A 17639-nucleotide genomic window follows, 5' to 3' on the forward strand; every position below is an offset into this window, starting at 1 on the left:
TGTTTTCCCACATCCTTATAATTTTTTAATTCCTTAACAATATATATTCAATATATATTCCTTAACAATATATTCATTTTGAATAAAGGAGCAATTTAATTCAAGATTATCCCCACAACCTTCTTGATTTGAGATTTCCAAAGGTTCTCTACCTTCTGGGTGAAGCTGTTTTTTCTCATCTTTCTTGAATGGCCAACCGCTTACATTGGCGCTGCTTCCCAAATATTTCCTTTCATTCTAGAGAGAAAGGTAAATATCAACCCTGCATTTGCTCTGTCAAGCTCCTTAAGAATTTTGTACATTCGGTCTGACCAATGAGGCTTACAACTCGACCCCAAAATACAAGACCAGCGTACTTAATCTCTGTAAGATAAATTAGCCATCTCAGGCATGAATATGGTGAACGTTTGCTGCACTTCCTCTATTGCTCATCTAGTCTTTCTTAAGTAGAGACATGTGCACATCTTGTATGCAGTCACCAGGGCCTTTTATGATTGGAGCAAGACATCCCTACTGTTGTATTCATTCTCCTTCAGTAAAGAAAGTTTGCCATTTGTCACTTTATTCCTTGCTGAAACCATGTTTTAATTTCCACTGTTGCATGTCCAAGGATACTCAGACCTCTCTGAACACAGATATCTTATTCTTTGATTTGGAGGAAAAAATCTCTGTCCTTCTATGTATATTTTTACCAATGTGGATGACCATATTATTTATCTCTCAGATTCTTACCTATTCACTTAGCTTGTCTGCAGCCTCTAAAACCTAACTGTGTCCAAATCATAACCCATTCTGCACCTAACCATAACTAGCCAACTTAGATGTACTCTTTATTCCCTCATCCAAATTATATTGATTGTCAACAGCTGAGTCCCCAGCTCCAGTCCCTTTGTCAGATTACTGTCTCTCAATCTGAAAATCTAGTTACTCTTAAATACGAGAGTTTCTATAGATACTGGAAATCCAGAGTAACACAAAAAATGTTGAAGGAAATAAGCAGGTCAAGCAGCATCTATGGAGGGGATTAAAGAATCGAGGTTTCAGGCAGAGACTCATTAATCCTGGAAGTATATTCACCCTCAGTCTGACAGATTTCTTAAATACTAACTTCTTACTGATCTGAATCTGAGGATCTTATTGTCTTTAATACTCCACTGTTAGTGTGGAGAATGACATTAAGTGTTGGTTTAATTTATATGGAATTTTATTATTTCTTACTATAATTTCTGCTGTCTGTCTATAAATGACTCTCATTGATTTTGTACGTTTAGAGAAAATCCAACAATCTGCTTTTAATTTTGCTCACTTACTCTAAGGTTCACTTTTCCCTTATGCCTCAGTCCTGTTTTTTTTGCTGAAATATGTTTTCACTATCCATTGACATTGCATGATTGCATTTCCAGTATTTCTATTTTTGGTTTCAGTTCTCTAGCAGAGCCCTGACTTCCATTTCACAAAATTTTCATGTTCCACTGCTCTTTTTCTTGCTGTCTAAATGGCCTGTATAAACTATCAGCTAGGTAGCTTTGTAAGTCATATATCACCATGGCAATCCTGGCCTCACCCCTTCAGAAATATTTCCCTTGTCTTATCCATCCATGCCTCTTCACTTCCTCTGCAAATTAAAACTGTTTTAATTTTCTCACTATTCAGTTGTGAATCCTCAATATGAAACATTAACTTTGTTTTTCTTTCCACAGGCTCTATCTGACCTGAAGGTTTCCTTCATTCTGTTTTTATCATAGAGGTTGAATTGATTCACTCCATGTGACATAAAAATTGCTGAATACATCAACTGCCTGTAGAACTAGAGGCTTTTTCTCCAAAACTTGAAGCATATTATTAGAATACAGATATAACATGGGTATATGTTGGAAAATATGGAAGTGTGCCCATTTATATTCCATATTCATAAAATAATAAATCCTGTTTAGCTAGTTATTGTTCACTTAGACTGTTGTTAAATAGTAATATGATACCAGTAACAATTACTTACTAATAACCTGCTCATAACTATTTACTTCTGTTTTTCTTTTGCTCTTGACTTGCCTTCATGCGATGTAAATGACAGACCTTGACATCAAGGCAGTGTTTGACTTTGTATGGCCACAGGAAGTGCCAACAAAACTAAAGCCAATCAGCATCAATTGACATCAGTTAGGTTCTGGGGTATGAATGAAATTGAGGGATATGGGATTAGCACTGGAAAGTGGAACTGAAGTGTACAATCAGCTATAATATTGAATAGCAGAACTATTGGGGGCGGGTTAAGCTCCATTTGTTGTATCAAACATCCTGCAAAAGGAGGATTGTTACTGCTGGAACTAGAGTATCTTGAGCCTCAGAGCATTGCTGTACTAGGTGCAAACATACAAATTAGGAGCCGCAATAGGTATCTTGAACTTGCATTGCAATTTGGTAAGATCGTGGTTGATCCCATCTCTTCATTCCCTCCTACTTCAGTAATCTTCTTAGCCTCTTATGAAGATTCAAGATGGAAGTGCAAAGAATTTCTCCATAAATAGTGGAAGGAGCAAACCATCTGACAAACTATTACATCTGTAAAAGCCTTCGGTTCCATTGCCCTTCAGGAATAGTTTCAAAGATTTCTGATGCTCTGAGAAGGAAATAAAAATGTACCAATGATCTGCCTTCCATAATATATGAAGTGGATTATATTCATTGCTAATTGCACATGGTTCAATTCCATTCATAATTAAGAAAATTTGAAACAATCTGTGCTTGTAGGCCATGGGATGTGGACACCTTCCTGAGCTGGTGAATGGCAAGTAGAATTCACGCTACAGAAGTGCCAAGCAAAGTTAATCTCCAACAAGAGAGTGTAATATCACCGTAAAGACTTTTCTTTCAGCTATTAAGCTGCTGTACCTAATCCATACAAACAACTTCTTGAAGGTTCTCAGTGCTCATCAGCAGAACAAGATTGGGCAGGGGCACATCAGTGGCTTTCTATCCTGTAAAGAATGGCTCTCCTCCTGTCATACAAGATTTCCCATTATTTACAAGGGCACAAGGAAGGTGCATGATAGATATTTTTTTACTTATCTAATGAAAGGAGAAATCTGAACCAGAACAATGGGAGGAGTGACTCTGGTCAGAGTAAAATGAAACCAAAATTAACAGGTGAAACTACTAGCATGACGGTGTGACCTAGAAAGTGGAGAATTTTCTAATACCGTCTAGGTATATTTCCACAAGAAGGTATGTTGGGTGTTTATTAAGTAGCAAGAAGAGAAATGTGGTTTATTAGCGTTAAAGAAGACAAACAGATACTGAAGCTACAATACTAAATCCATTGGGTCAGCCACTCCTTAACAGAAGATACTGCAAAAGTCTCGGTAGTGAAGATGAACAAAATTGAAGTCTATAGAATGAGAGGGTTAGGGACAGCATGGCTAAGAAATTAATTTCAGTGCAGAAATTTGAATCTCATGGTAAAAGGTTGTTCCTCTCCCTGGAGGAAAGCCAGTGTTATGGCCATCAATTTGATGTATATTGAATTCTGGGATAAATATGTTGAGAGTAAAATTTAAGAAACTGTCAATAATGCAAAATGGAAGAATGATAAATGGAAGGATAGCAGCAGCCTGTAGGAGGAAATAAGCAGGTAGAAAAATAGTATAATCTAAATGTTGTTATCAAAGATAGTATTACATTTCAGTGGGCCATGTTTCATTCAGTCAGTGAAGCTAAACTTTGGCCTTGTGCCAAAGACCCATAAAACATCCTTGAATGTTTACGTGGTTTGGTAGTACTCACTTTATGTGCCCCAAAATAATGCAATCTTCAAGCACCCCTGGTTGCCAATGAGGATATTAAGTTACTCTTCTGAATGTTATGGATGAACCTCTGGTTGCTATGTTAATCCAAGCTCTTCATACCATATCAAAGATAAAGTTGTTAAAATCAGCACTTTCACTTAGAGTATTTAACAGATTCAACAAATAAACTCAACATAGCCTTCAAGTGTTGTTAATCATTATATAATACACAGGAAGCTTGCAGGAGTTGATCATAGGTTTTATTAGTGCATGCATTTGTATGTGTGGGTTATTTTGAAATGGCTGCTTTAGACTTAATATGAAGCACTTTATTGTTCACAACAATATTTGTAAAGGATAAACACCTGCATGATTTGATGCTGTCTTTGTGTTTGAACATATTGAATTTCATGCAAGCATTAGAAAATCTGCTCATTGAGTCTCACAGCACAGAGTCATCCATGCTAAACCAGGTGCCTGTCTATATTAATCCCATCTCTTGCATTAGGCCTATGTCTTCTGTTCCTTTCCTATTCTTGTAGTTGTCTAAAAGTTTTTTAAATGCTATATTTATAATTGCCTTCACCATCCCCTCTGGCAGTTTATTCATCACTCTCTGTGTGGAAGAACTTTCCCCTCAGATCTTCCTTAAATACTTCTCGCCCTTCCCCACCTCTTGATTTTGGATTGCCCAATGAAAAGAACTGTGACTATTAACCATATATATGCCTCTCAGTTTTTTTAAACATCTGTAATGTCATCTTTCAGGCCTGCTGTTTTCCAGGGAGAGTATTCCTAGCCTATCCAGTCTCTCCTTGTAACTAAACTCTCCATTCCAGTCAACATCCTGGTGAATCTCTTCTGCACTCTTTCAAGTACAGTCACATTCTTTCTATAACATGAATTGAACTGCACCCAGTTGTCCAAGTGTGGCCTAAACAATGTCTTGTACAGCTGAAGCATGATGTTACAACTCTTATAGACAGTACTCTTGCCTATGAAGGCCAGCATGCTAAATGCCTTCACTACCTTTATCCATCTTTGTTGCCATTTTCAGGAACCTATGTACTTGCACTGCAAATGACCCCTGCATTCAATACATCTTTGGTCCCTATCATTTACTCTATATGTCCTGCCAGTATTACAGAATGCATCATCTCCAATAACTGGATTAAGTTGTTATCAGTTAACACTCTACCAAACCTTATGTTTGATCTGTATCCTTGAGCAATAATCCTCACTATTTACAACTCCAATTTCCGTGTATTCAGCAAGCTTAGTTATCATGACCACAGACATTCTCGTATGACAAATGAAGATCCTGGCACCAATACCTGTGGTACATTGTTGGTTACAGACTTAACAGTCAGGGGGAAAAAAAACTGAATCACTATCCTTTGCCTCCCATTACCAAACCAGTTTTAGATAAAGTTTGCCAAAACGCCTTGGAATCTCATGTACCATAACTTTCTGGATTGCTGACTAAACACTTTACTGAAGTTTGCTGCCATGTCTTCATCAATTTTCTTAGTATCCTCCTCAAAAAGAAAACCATCAGATTTGTGAAGCAGGATTTTGCATGAACAGAAGCATACTGACTTCCCCTAATCAGTCCAAGTGATCATAAATAGTAGCCTAAGATTTTTTTCCCAGTTGTTTCCCTATTACCAATGTAAAACTCACCTGCCTGGAGCTTCTTGGTTTTTCCCTAATGTCTTACTTAAATATAGGAATAATATGAGCTGCCCTCCAGTTTTCTTGTATCTCATCTGTGGCCAAAGATGGTGCAAAAATCTCCGTTACAGCACCAGCAATTTCCACCCATCCCATAAGACACTGGGAAAGATTGACCTTTGGGATTTGTCTTCTTACATCAAATTCTATCTGGCGACTTTGCTGAAAAGTCTGCAAAAAAAAAAAAGCAAATTAACATCAGCGTCCTCTCCTAAGTTGACATCCCCAGCACCAGAACTTTATTTAGACTCAACCAACATAGTTAGGTGAGATCAACACCAGATGTGTTATTCTAAGTTTTGTTATGGGAAGAGTTTACTTGGCAGAAATGAATCAAGGGTGTGCTTAAAGCTACTTTTTAAAGTTTCACCATTCAAACTGCTGGGGATCTCTGACCCTTAACTACATGAAGTGGAGAAACAGCATCAGGGATTGTATTGGAAACCTTGTGTTATGCCTTGGGAACACACAGGAGCACTGCATGTTACCTCACCAGCTATTCCATGCAGACCAATTTGCACAACGTAGTCTTTATCCTAATACTACAGTATCTCCTTCCTGCCGGATAGTAGGAGATCAAAGAGTTGATTGGATGGATGGGAGGGATCCTTGACAATGCTAAGGCTCTGCATACACAGCTTGCTTAAGCCCCATTAATCCTACTGCGGCATAGGCCGCCAAAAGTAGCTCACCAGAGTCCTCTGTCCTGGGCCAGTCTTTCATGTTGTTTCTACGTGTAACCCATAATCTTGCTGAATCCTTTTTCTCTCAGGAATGGAGTCTTTAGAGCTTCTGTTGGCAATTCTGTAGCACTGGGCTTTTATGGAATGGGGTTGCTAGCCCCATGCCTAACCCTCTTCTTTTCACAGCTGGGCTTGGACGTCCATGGTGGAGTTCTGCATACACAGTGCTTCTGATAAATATCTTAAATGGGTGGAAGAGAGGCCCCAATGATCCTCTCAGCTGTCCTTGCAATCTGTTGTAGGATCTTGTGGTCATTTGCGTGCATTTCCTGTACCAGATGGTGATGGATTTGGTCAGGACACTCTCAATGGAACTTCTGTAAAAAATTGGTTAAAATTGTGGGGGGAGGGGGGTGGGTTGGAGGTGGAGCCTTGTTCATCTCAATATCCTCAGGAAGTGTAGATGTGCTGTGCTTTCTTGACTAAGGAGGTGGTGTAGATGGACCCGGTGAGATCATCCAATATTTGCACTTCCAGAAACTTGGTGCTCCTAACTCTCTCCATAGTAGCCATTCATGTGCAGTGAGGAGTGGTCAGCTTGCATCTTCCTAAAGTCCACAATCTTCTCTCTTGTTTTATGCACATTGGGATTCAAGTTGACACCTACCCTATCAAACCGCTCCCTCTGTGGAAGTTTTCTGTTCCTACATTGATCTCATTGGTAATCTCTGAACTTGCAAGACCACAGTAGAAGCAAGTTATCCTCCATATCAGGAGAACGTCTTAAGAAGATGAAGATGCTCCGGAAACCAGAGCTCAATAGCTGCAGTGTTTATATGGCCTGCCACACAGGCTACAGTGTGAGCCATCAGAGAATGGTGCTATATCTTGATGGGAAATGGAAGAGATTTGGGTTGGATGTGGAATCTATTAATAGAGCACAATTGTTAGAATGGCATTAGTGCAATGATGAATCACTGTTATATTTAAAATAAGCTTTTGTTAATTTTTATATATTTCAGTAATTTTAGTGTTACCAAGCAATCTATATATTGTTATTGTTGACTATTTTACAAAGAAACTTTTTCTCAGCAAAATTAAAAATTTTGTTCAAGAAAGCAAATTTGAAATTTAATTTGGCACTTCTGAATTTGCATGATCCTCAGAATTAAATATATAAGGTGAAAGAAATGAAGAGGCTAAATAACAATATTTTTCTTATTTCATTGAGTTTTCAGTTGAATTGCTATACATGTGCAAGGTGCATTTGAGGCATGTGATAACTTACTAACTGCTTGGCATGCAGCATAGATCACTTTGATATGAAGCTTTTGTGTTAGTGTCAGAATTAACAAGAATAATGTATATTAATATATTTCAGATCCTTTGGATCATGCTTTAAATTACAGCGTTCTTTGTTTCTCTTACACTATCAACTTTAATCAGTTTTCTTTTCTAACTTACACTATTCCTTTTTGATGCTGCTTCAAAGCCTCCTAATGTTTGCTGTTTCTGAGTGCATTTCAGACAAAGTCAAAACTACTTCTCATGGTACATTAGAAGTTGCGCATCTGGCAAAAAAAGGATTGAATTTAGTTTTAAATATTATGTTTGTTTTTTTTATAACAGGAATGCAAGCAAATAATCTGAAATACTAAACATCGGCACTAAGAATTGAAATTCTGTTGTAAAGCTCACGCTTGGTTTGGCATTTTTTTTCCTCTACTGGATTCTAAAATGTTAACTTATTAGCTTCAGGTTTCATTTTAATGTTAGCACTGTTGAATTGTTCTTCATTACAATCAGATATGCTGCATGATCTTCTGCAAATTAATCTTATTTGTAAACCTACAGTATAATTAACACTTCTAATGTTATGACACCTTTTTTTATTGGCAGTCCATTCAAGTACAGTTTGATTTTCAAAATTATTGCTTCTCTGTTTCAGTAGACATACAAGAAAATACTGAATCTTTTACAGACATCTCTTGTTTAATTGATGTTGGAATTATTAATAATCTAGCAAAAATCTATTACCAATAGTTAAATACCGAATTTAATGCTATGGCTGGCATATGTTCAGCTGTAGGTCCTTGCTTAATTGTTTGTATCAATGTCCTCTAGCTGTGAGGATCAAAAGCAATTCCATTCAGAAAGTAAAACTGATGTTTTATTTACCTCAATGTCACAGTGTAGGCTATTAAAGAAAGGCAATTTGGAGTGTGTTAAGTGATAATTAGCACAGTTTTGAATGTCCTTAAATTTTACATGGAATTGAACAAGGAAGGCCAATCAGGCCTATACTGGAAACCTTGAAGGCTAAAAGAAAGCATGGATGAGGATTTCTTTCACTAATGGTTTAAGACAGATGAAAATAGGTAATCTTGGCCAAGATGTACTACCAAAGCCTGAAGTATGGTAAAATGACATCAAGGTTATGACCAACATGATTCAGTTCCAGGCATTTGGAGGGATGGTGTCTTATTTAGGTCAGGCAATATGGCTTGTGATGGGGACTGACATCAATAATTTAAGTCTTAAATGTTTGTTTAGAGGAAATTTCAGCATTTTGGTGAACTTTAGATGTTGATAGCTTGGTGGAAAATTAGATAAGCAAGTTGTGTGACGTACTGATTTTTTTGCATTTATGAAGCACTCTCTTGTAATTTGGTATAATTGTTTGAATTGGGCCCTAATATTATAGATGTTTTTGTCTTTTTATTTTGAAAATATGGATTGGATTAAACCAAATTTTAATTCTATTATTTTTACACAAGTTTAACAATTCTTTATTGACAACCACTTCAAATTGCTATAAATCAAAGTTGCTCAGTACCTCACTCTTAATTGCATTTCTGTTAGGATATGATCACTGCAACATAATCCCAGGTTTTCTAATTAATGTGACATTTTCTTTATTTTAACAGAAATTCTGAAGCTCATGTAAACATGGAATCTAAGACATTTGCCAAATCCAAGTATGACTTTGTGGCAAGAAACAGCAATGAACTTTCTGTTATGAAAGATGACTTGCTGGAGGTGAGGCCAGTACTGTCCACTATTTTGACATTTTCATTAACTCTTAAGGGAGATAGAGAAGTGTCTGAGATACTGAGTTGCATGAGTATAGTATCATTTGTGATTTCTGTGTTGTTGCATCTTTTAATCCTGAAGCAGTACAAAGGAAGATCCAACATTTACAGGAATAAAATAATGAATTCTGCTAATTCCTTTCCTCTTGAATTGTTGCTAATAATTTTATCTCAAGCTACATGGAAAAGAATTGCATTAATTTTCTAAAATGTAAAACAGTATGCAACTTGATGCCAGGGATTTTATGCTTAAGATGCTGGACTGGTAGTGTTTGGAGTTTGGTGCTATCCTAGTGTAAGATTTGAGGAAGGTTTTGACGTGCTGCTTCTACATTGTTGCAGATCATTGATGACAGGAAACAGTGGTGGAAGGTGAAAAATCAAAGTGGAATGTCTGGTTACGTGCCGAATAACATTCTGGATCTGGTACGGAACCCTTATGGAGCTGGTGAAGGAGTGCCTGAAGGTCTTTACAATCAAACAATTCAGGTAAGTGCTTTATCATGTATGTGAAAGATTTTCAATTATAGTCCAATAAATCAAGTTAACTGCATTTTTATCTACTGTCTCGGCAGCTGTTGATGCCAAAGAAGGAATTTGAATTGTTCAAGGTAGGGCCATGGTTTGCCCTGTATGAGTGTTTCTTCCAAGCCTAAACTTACTCTCCTCAATCCTTTACTATCCCTTGAGCTGAAAACATTCTGTAGAAGCTTTCCAAGTTACACTTAGCTGCAGTCTTGGGCCTGATTTCTTAATTATTATTTTGCAGTGTATATTAATAATACCTCATTCAAATTTAATGAATTAAAATATAATTTAAAATAGTCCAATGTTCATGTGTGCTGTACCCAACAGTGAGATGTTTTTTTGGTCCATTTATCAATAATTGATTCCTGTTCGCGGAATCTCATTGGAGATAGAAGAAAGATTTAATGGTTGTAACACCACAGGAAAGGAGAAAATTGCAGTCACTGAGAGGGGTAGATCACCAGTTTGAGTACAAAAGTGTATATTTTAAGTAAATATTAATAGGCTTTTTTATTTGGGAAGCGAGGAGGAATATTAATTACTTGCTGCAATAGGAAAACAGGCCAAGAATGCTGGAAGTCTAAAAGAAAATAAAGCTGCTCTTGTAGATTACTTTATCCTTTGACTGTAGTGTGCTGATGTCATTGCAGTTTCCGACCTGTTGTCTTCAGCTTGTTTAAACACTAGAGCTGATACTGAGTAATTTACATTGAGAATAATATTATAACCAAAAATATTGGTTATATTATACTAATATTGCCTTTTCAGCAGATCATTCTTGAGGGGAAAGGAACTCCCATGTACTAATGTTAATTTAAATTTACTTTTTTTTGGGGGGGGGGGAAGAAAAGTCACTGCAGCTGTTCACAGAGTCGGCCTTGTAGTATAGTCGAGCACAGTGTGGTTCCAGATTTGTTGGCAGATCTGCTGTAAGTTAACATCATTGCTCAACTAAAATAGATTAGCCCCTGGATTTTGATTATAAAGGTGTAGCCAGCTTGAAATAGCCATAAACAATATGTGACAACAGTAATTAATGTTATGTATAGTGCAGTTCAGTTGAATATTAGGTCTTGCGTTTTCAATTTGGGATTAAGGCAATTAAGGCACTTAAATCCATAGTGTAAACCGCATCGCTAATCTTGTGTCCCTTTTTTGAGTATCTTTTTCATTTTCAAATAATGGTCATTGATATTGTTTATACCACCTTTGATTATATATGTAACCATATAACCACATAACAATTACAGCATGGAAACAGGCCATCTTGGCCCTTCTAGTCCGTGCTGAATGCTTTCTCTCACCTAGTCCCACTGACCTGCACTCAGCCCATAACCCTCCATTCCTTTCCTGTCCATATACCTATCCAATTTTTTAAAAAATGTCAATATCGAACCTGCCTCTACCACTTCTACTGGAAGCTCGTTCCACACAGCTACCACTCTCTGAGTAAAGAAGCTCCCCCTCGTGTTACCCCTAAACTTTTGCCCCTTAACTCTCAACTCATGTCCTCTTGTTTGAATCTCCCCTACTCTCAATGGAAAAAGCCTATCCATGTCAACTCTATCTATCCCCCTCATAATTTTAAATACCTCTATCAAGTCCCCCCTCAACCTTCTACGCACCAAAGAATAAAGACCTAACTTGTTAAAGCTTTGTCTGTAACTTAGGTGCTGAAATCCAGGTAACATTCTAGTAAATCTCCTCTGTACTCTCTATATTTTGTTGACATCTTTCCTATAATTTGGTGGCCAGAACTGTACACAATACTCCAAATTTGGCCTCACCAATGCCTTGTACAATTTTAACATTACATCCCAACTCCTATACTCAATGCTCTGATTTAAAAAGGCCAGCAAACCAAAAGCTTTCTTCACCACCCTATCCACATGAGATTCCACCTTCAGGGAACTATGCACCATTATTCCTAGATCACTCTGTTCTACTGCATTCCTCAATGCCCTATCATTTACCATGTATGTCCTATTTTGATTAGTCCTACCAAAATGTAGCACCTCACCTCACACCGCCTCACAGCATTAAACTCCATCTGCCATCTTTCAGCCCTTTCTTCCAGCCCTTTCTTCTCACTGGCCTAAATCTCTCTGCAAGCTTTGAAGACCTACTTCATTATCCACAACGCCACCTATCTTAGTATCATCTGAAAATTATATTTTTGCAAATTGTTGAGCCTAGTTGGATGTTGTTATTCAGATGCCTGGGTGTCTTTGGTTAGCAACAGGAAGTTTGAATTAATAGTATTTTTGAAATAGTGTCTTCTCTGCAACTTCTTTGGAAAGCTTGCTTTAGTGCTCAAGCAAGTTAAAACTTAGCCATGCAGGTCTTTACTTACCATAAGTATAGTAATGGTGCCATTCACTACCTATTTCTATTAATTAACAAATAAAATATGAATATTTAATCAGATTTTGTTCATTTTATTCCAATTCATTACGATAGTTTAGCTATGTATGGTGCTCCTACAACAACAGCAGCTCTCATGAGCAGTTAAGAAACCCTGCTATAACAGTGACCTTGCCAACCATAGCCATAGAATTGTTAAAAAGAAACACATTCTTTGTAATTAGCTTGCAGTAATTGAACTTCGTTATGTGCTTTTGCACAGACTTGCAGCATGTTTGATAATGAGATAGGATTTGGATCCAAAAGACCAGTACATGGTTTCTAATTAGATTAAATATTGTTTTTAACTACATGTAAAAACTGTGCAAGAAAGGCTTGGTAATCTACTTCTGTATCTTGCCACGAAAACCCTATAGACAACCACACTATCCATAAAGTCGCCGTGAGTCGGCGACGATTTGACGGCACTCAACAACAACAACAAAAAATTATAAATAATTTGGTTGCATGCTTTCAAATCTGTTACTGCAGGCTGAAACATTCACATACACTTTAACATCTAAGTGTTTGTTGCATTTTCTAATGTCAGTTAAACAGGATGACACATCTATTTGAATTGCGTTTACCAGGTGGGAGGAAACCTATTGTGACTGCATGGTTTTCCTCTGGGTGCTGTTTTTTTCCTCCCACAGTTCAAAGATGTACTGGTTCGTAGGTTAATTTGTCATTTTAACTTGTGATTAGACTAGGGTTATGAGGGTGGGTTGCTAGGCAGCACAGCTCATTGGACCCAAAAAGCTTGTTCTGCGTTGTATCTGTAAATTTAAAAAATAAATTATCACTGAGCTTTGGAGAGAAATTTGTTTTTACAGCAGCAGTACAGTGCAAATACATAAAACTACAAAGTTATAATAAGTAATATTTTACAGTATAAAAATAGGTAGTGCAAAAAGTGAGGTAGTGTTCATGGGTTCATCATCCATTCAGTCTGAAGTTTCAACTCCATTGCTGTATATGAACAGCAGGGATTTGTTATCAACTAAGTCTGTGCATTTGTCCTCATTTCATGCCTTTTGTTTTGTTTTGGTTCTTATTGGCATCAATCACTTCCTGACAGCAATTGCTTGGAGAACTATCTGAGGTAATTTCCATATTCTGCATGTTCTGTCCTCATTCAAGAGTGAGATTGTGTGCTGAAGGGTAAAGCTATAGCTGTTTGAAATATCTGATAGAAAACATTATTTCTTTTGTACAAAGTGTGAATATTAATGCTTTATACTAGTAATTAACTTAATCGTATCTTCAGCTGACTAATTCATGTGTTTATTATCTGCTTTGCCCTGCAAAAAAACGTGATGCGGAGTCTGGCTCAAGGTGACAACCTGATCTGCTTTTTGTGTTTACTTTGAATTGATTTTGAGAACACATGCTATTGTTCCAGCCTGGTGCACTTAGACCATGAATCTTGATGTTTCAACATGATCTTGGAAGTATTTGGGAATTTGGCCTGCAGTGTTTGTGCTCCTAATCCAAGAGAAAGAATTGCTGAGATTACTTATAAAGTTCATAGTAAATTTATTATCAAAGTGCATATATGTCACCTGAGATTCATTTTCTTGTGGGCATTCACAGTAAGTACTAGGAAACACAATGGAGTTCATGAAAAACAGACAAACAGCCAATGTGTAAAAGGCATCAAATTGTGCAAATGCAAAATTGAAAAGCAAAGCGATAATAAATATTGAGAAGATGAGTTGTAGAGACCTTGAAAGTGAGTACATAGGTTGTGGAATCAGCTCAGTGATTTGAGTTTTCCATGCTGGTTCAGGAGCCTAACAGTAGAGGATTAATAACTGTTCCTGAACCTGATGGTGTGGGAACCAAAACTCCTGTATCTTCTTTCCTGATGGTAGCAGTGAGAAGAGAGCATGGCCTGGATGGTATTGGTCCTTGATGATGGATGCAGCTTTCCTGTGGCAGCACTCCTTGTAGATGTGCTCAATAGAGGGAAGAGCTTTACCTGTGATGGACTGGGCTGTATCCACCACTTTTTATAGGCGCATAACACAAAGTACCAACCCTTCTAACAATGGTCAGCAACAGCACCACCACTAAACATGACTGAAAAGTCAAAGTTGCTGGTGCTGGAAATTTGAATTACAAGAGGAAAATGCTGGAAATATACCGCAGGGCAGACAACATCTCTGGAGAGGCAATCGGGGTCAACTGTTCTTGTCAATACAGGTAGTCCCTGAGTTACGGACGTCCGACTTATGGACAACTCGTACTCACGAACCGAGGAAGGAGAACGCCGTCCGCCATTTTAAGTTGTTGCTATTGACACTGTGTTGAGTGTTTAACTTTGTATTTGGCTTTAAATTTTCTTAGTAAGATTCACCCTGACCCCACCCCCCCGGTCGGCTGGTGGCGCAGTGAGATCAGCACCGGGCTGGAGAATGGAGGTTTCCGTGCCAGGTTAATGTTGCTCCAGTGACTCCCATACCATCCATGCCCGGTTGATATCGAGCTCGCAACTCGACCTCGTAAAAAAAAACACTGCCACCTCCAGTTTAATTTCCCACGCGGAATATTGTGGATGATCAAATACCCAAACACAGCACAGCCCCCACTTGTCCCATTCAGCCTGTCTCAGTGCGGTGGTCGTTAGGACCCAGCGGACCTCGGGACCCGTTGCCCGCAGTGTTTCTGTTCCGTTGACGGTGTGCAGTGGTCCTTAAGACCCAGCGGACCTCAAGAGCCGGTGGGGCTCGGGACCCACTGCCTGCAGTGTTTCTGTTCCGTTGACGGTGTGCGGTGGTCCTTAAGACCCAGCGGACCTTGGGAGCTGGCGGAGGTCAGGACCCGATGCCTGCAGTGTTTCTGTTCCATTGATGGGAAGCGATCATGCTTGAAAATAAAGTGGAAATAATAAAGCGTTTGGAAAGAGATGAAATGCCATCGGTCATTAGAAAAGCGTTAGGCTACAGTTGGTCAACGATCGGAACAATTTTAAAGGATAACGGATAGAATGAGAATAATGGAGCATTTGAAAGGCCCTGCCCTGATGAAAGCTACAATTATTACTAAGCAATGCAATGGTTTAATTATTGGAATACATACATTTCTTAAGTGTTTTATATGCATAGAAAGGTAAAATATATACTATGCAGTATACTAAGACAAACGTTTGACTGACGCTAAATAATACCAGATATACTTGTTCTGATGTATGTACAAATCCGACTTAAGTACGGACTCAGGAATGGAATCTGTACGTAACCCGGGGACTGCCTGTAATCTTTTCAGAAGCAGAATTAGAATCAGGTTTATTATCACCTGCATGTTTTGTGAAATTTGTTAACTTAGCAGCAGGAGTTCAATGTAATACATGATATAGAAGAAAAGAAGTAAAAATAAATAAGTACATCAATTACAATATATGTACATTGAAATTCTGCAAAAACAGAAATAATATATATATTAAAAAAGTGAGGTAGTGTTCATGGGTTCAATGTCCATTTAGGAATTGGATGGCAGAGGGGAAGAAGCTGTTCCTGAATTGCTGAGTGTGTGCCTTCAGACTTCTGTACCTCCTACCTGATGGTAACAATGAGAAAAGGACGTGTTCTGGCTGCTGGGGGTCCTTAATAATGGACGCTGCCTTTCTGAGACACCGCTCCTAGAAGATGTCCTGGGTACTTTGTAGGCTAGTACCCAAGCTGGAGCTGACTAAATTTATGACCATCTGCAGCTTCTTTCAGTCCTGTGCAGTAGCCCCCCCGATACCTGACAGTGAAGCAACCTGTCAGAATGCTCTCCATGGTATATCTATAGAAGTTTTTGAGTGTTTCTGTTGACATGCCAGATCTGTTCAAACTCCTAATGAGGTATAGTCACTGTCTTGCCGCCTTTATAGCTGCATCAGTATGTTCAATAGAAGATACATAATTGGTCCTAAAACTTGACTTTGTGTCTTGTCTCCTCAGATGCAGCCTGACATGCTGATTAAGAGGATTGTAATACCTCCCCACCCATCTTCCTGATATGGCTGTTAACAAAATTCCACTATTTTCTTAATTAAAACATTGCAGTGCTTTTGAAAAAAATTAAAATGTTGAAACTGTAGTTCCTTCCTTCTAAGTGCATGAGATTTCAATTTGATTTCAGCCTAACTTCCCTTAGGCTATTTTCAATAGCTCATGATGTAGTGAGATATTTATTCACAGGAATCAGCAAGTTGTGCAGTCAAAAGGAGTTGAATTTTGTAAATGTTCATCTTGGAAATATTACTGATGTTACTAATACAAATTTAGAAATCACATCGCATTTTTATTAATGGTGAGCAGGGAGATTATTGAAGAAGATGTGCAATAAGTAACATTTTTTTGGATCCACATTTAGATTCAAACATGATTAGATCTGAGCATTATGATTTTTATCCAATTACATGTGTGCTGATAATTTCCATGTCTATAACTCAACTATTTCCCATTGAAGCCTTTCAGTTTGCAGCTATTTGCTTTGTCTTTATTTTGGTGAGGAAACATTAATTTTAAATGTTTTTTTTTGTCATTTACAGAAACAGAAGTTGGATTACATTGCAAGAAGTCCAGCTGCAATACCCCCTGCTCCTTCGCCCCCACCTGCACACATTTCTGCCTCTACATCCCCATTTGCGAGTGTAGCTAAAGGATCGTCTAAAAATGTCAGTCGTCAGAACAGTAGCAGTTCTATTGAAAGTACTGGCACACAAAAGGATGTTCAGAGAGATGGGCGCACACCACTGAGCCGTAAGTTAACTGAAGCACAGAAAAGTTCTGTTGCAATTTAATCAAGCAAATAATTCTAATAATTTAATTATTGGTGATCAAATTGAAAGCAAGAATGGAATATTTGTTAACTATTGCACATGCTAATAGATTCAAAGTACATTTATTTTCAAAGTATGTATGTAATAGACAACCCTGAAATCCCCCACAGATAGCCACGAAACCATGGAACCTGTCCAAAGAAAAGAAAATACCACCCCTCCCCCGCAAATTGCGCAAATGGCAACAAAGCCCCCCCCCCCAAATGGAATATACAACATAAAATTGAAAGAGGCCAGCCATATTCAGTTCAGCTCAGTTCATTATCTGTAGACAGCCCTAATCAAAATTGTACAAAATAGTAACAAAAAAAAGCACCAAACACTAGAAATACATCATAGCATGAACTACAGAGTAAAATACTTTGCCCAAGACCCAGAACTCCATCACCATCCACCAACAACGTTAAGTGGGGGGGGGGGGGGGGAGGAAAGAGGGAGAAGAAGGAGGGAGAGAGACTCCATTCAAATGCAGGGACCTTCCTTTGGGTGCAGTGAGCAAGAGGATGGTAGATGGGGCAGAAAACCTGTGAGCCTTCTGCACTCACCTCGATTTTGATCTTCCTCAGTGATTTAATTGGCGGGATCG

At 38.1% G+C, this 17639-nt stretch overlaps 1 protein-coding gene across 7 annotated transcripts in view; it reads left to right on the forward strand.

Moving 5' to 3' along the window:
- Positions 1-17639, forward strand: part of eps8a (EGFR pathway substrate 8a, signaling adaptor) — a 216787-nt gene that overhangs the window by 183063 nt on the left and 16085 nt on the right. For 6 of the 7 annotated variants that reach the window (XM_073066193.1, XM_073066198.1, XM_073066195.1 and 3 more), the window contains 5 exons: positions 9127-9238; positions 9634-9780; positions 9867-9902; positions 13301-13324; positions 16763-16973. In XM_073066193.1, the coding sequence (XP_072922294.1) occupies positions 9127-9238; positions 9634-9780; positions 9867-9902; positions 13301-13324; positions 16763-16973 (530 nt within the window). The remainder of the gene's footprint in view (positions 1-9126; positions 9239-9633; positions 9781-9866; positions 9903-13300; positions 13325-16762; positions 16974-17639) is intronic. The other variant, XM_073066197.1, reaches the window with a different exon arrangement.

Source organism: Hemitrygon akajei, chromosome 14, assembly GCF_048418815.1.
Source record: "Hemitrygon akajei chromosome 14, sHemAka1.3, whole genome shotgun sequence".
NCBI classification, from domain to species: Eukaryota; Metazoa; Chordata; class Chondrichthyes; order Myliobatiformes; family Dasyatidae; genus Hemitrygon; species Hemitrygon akajei.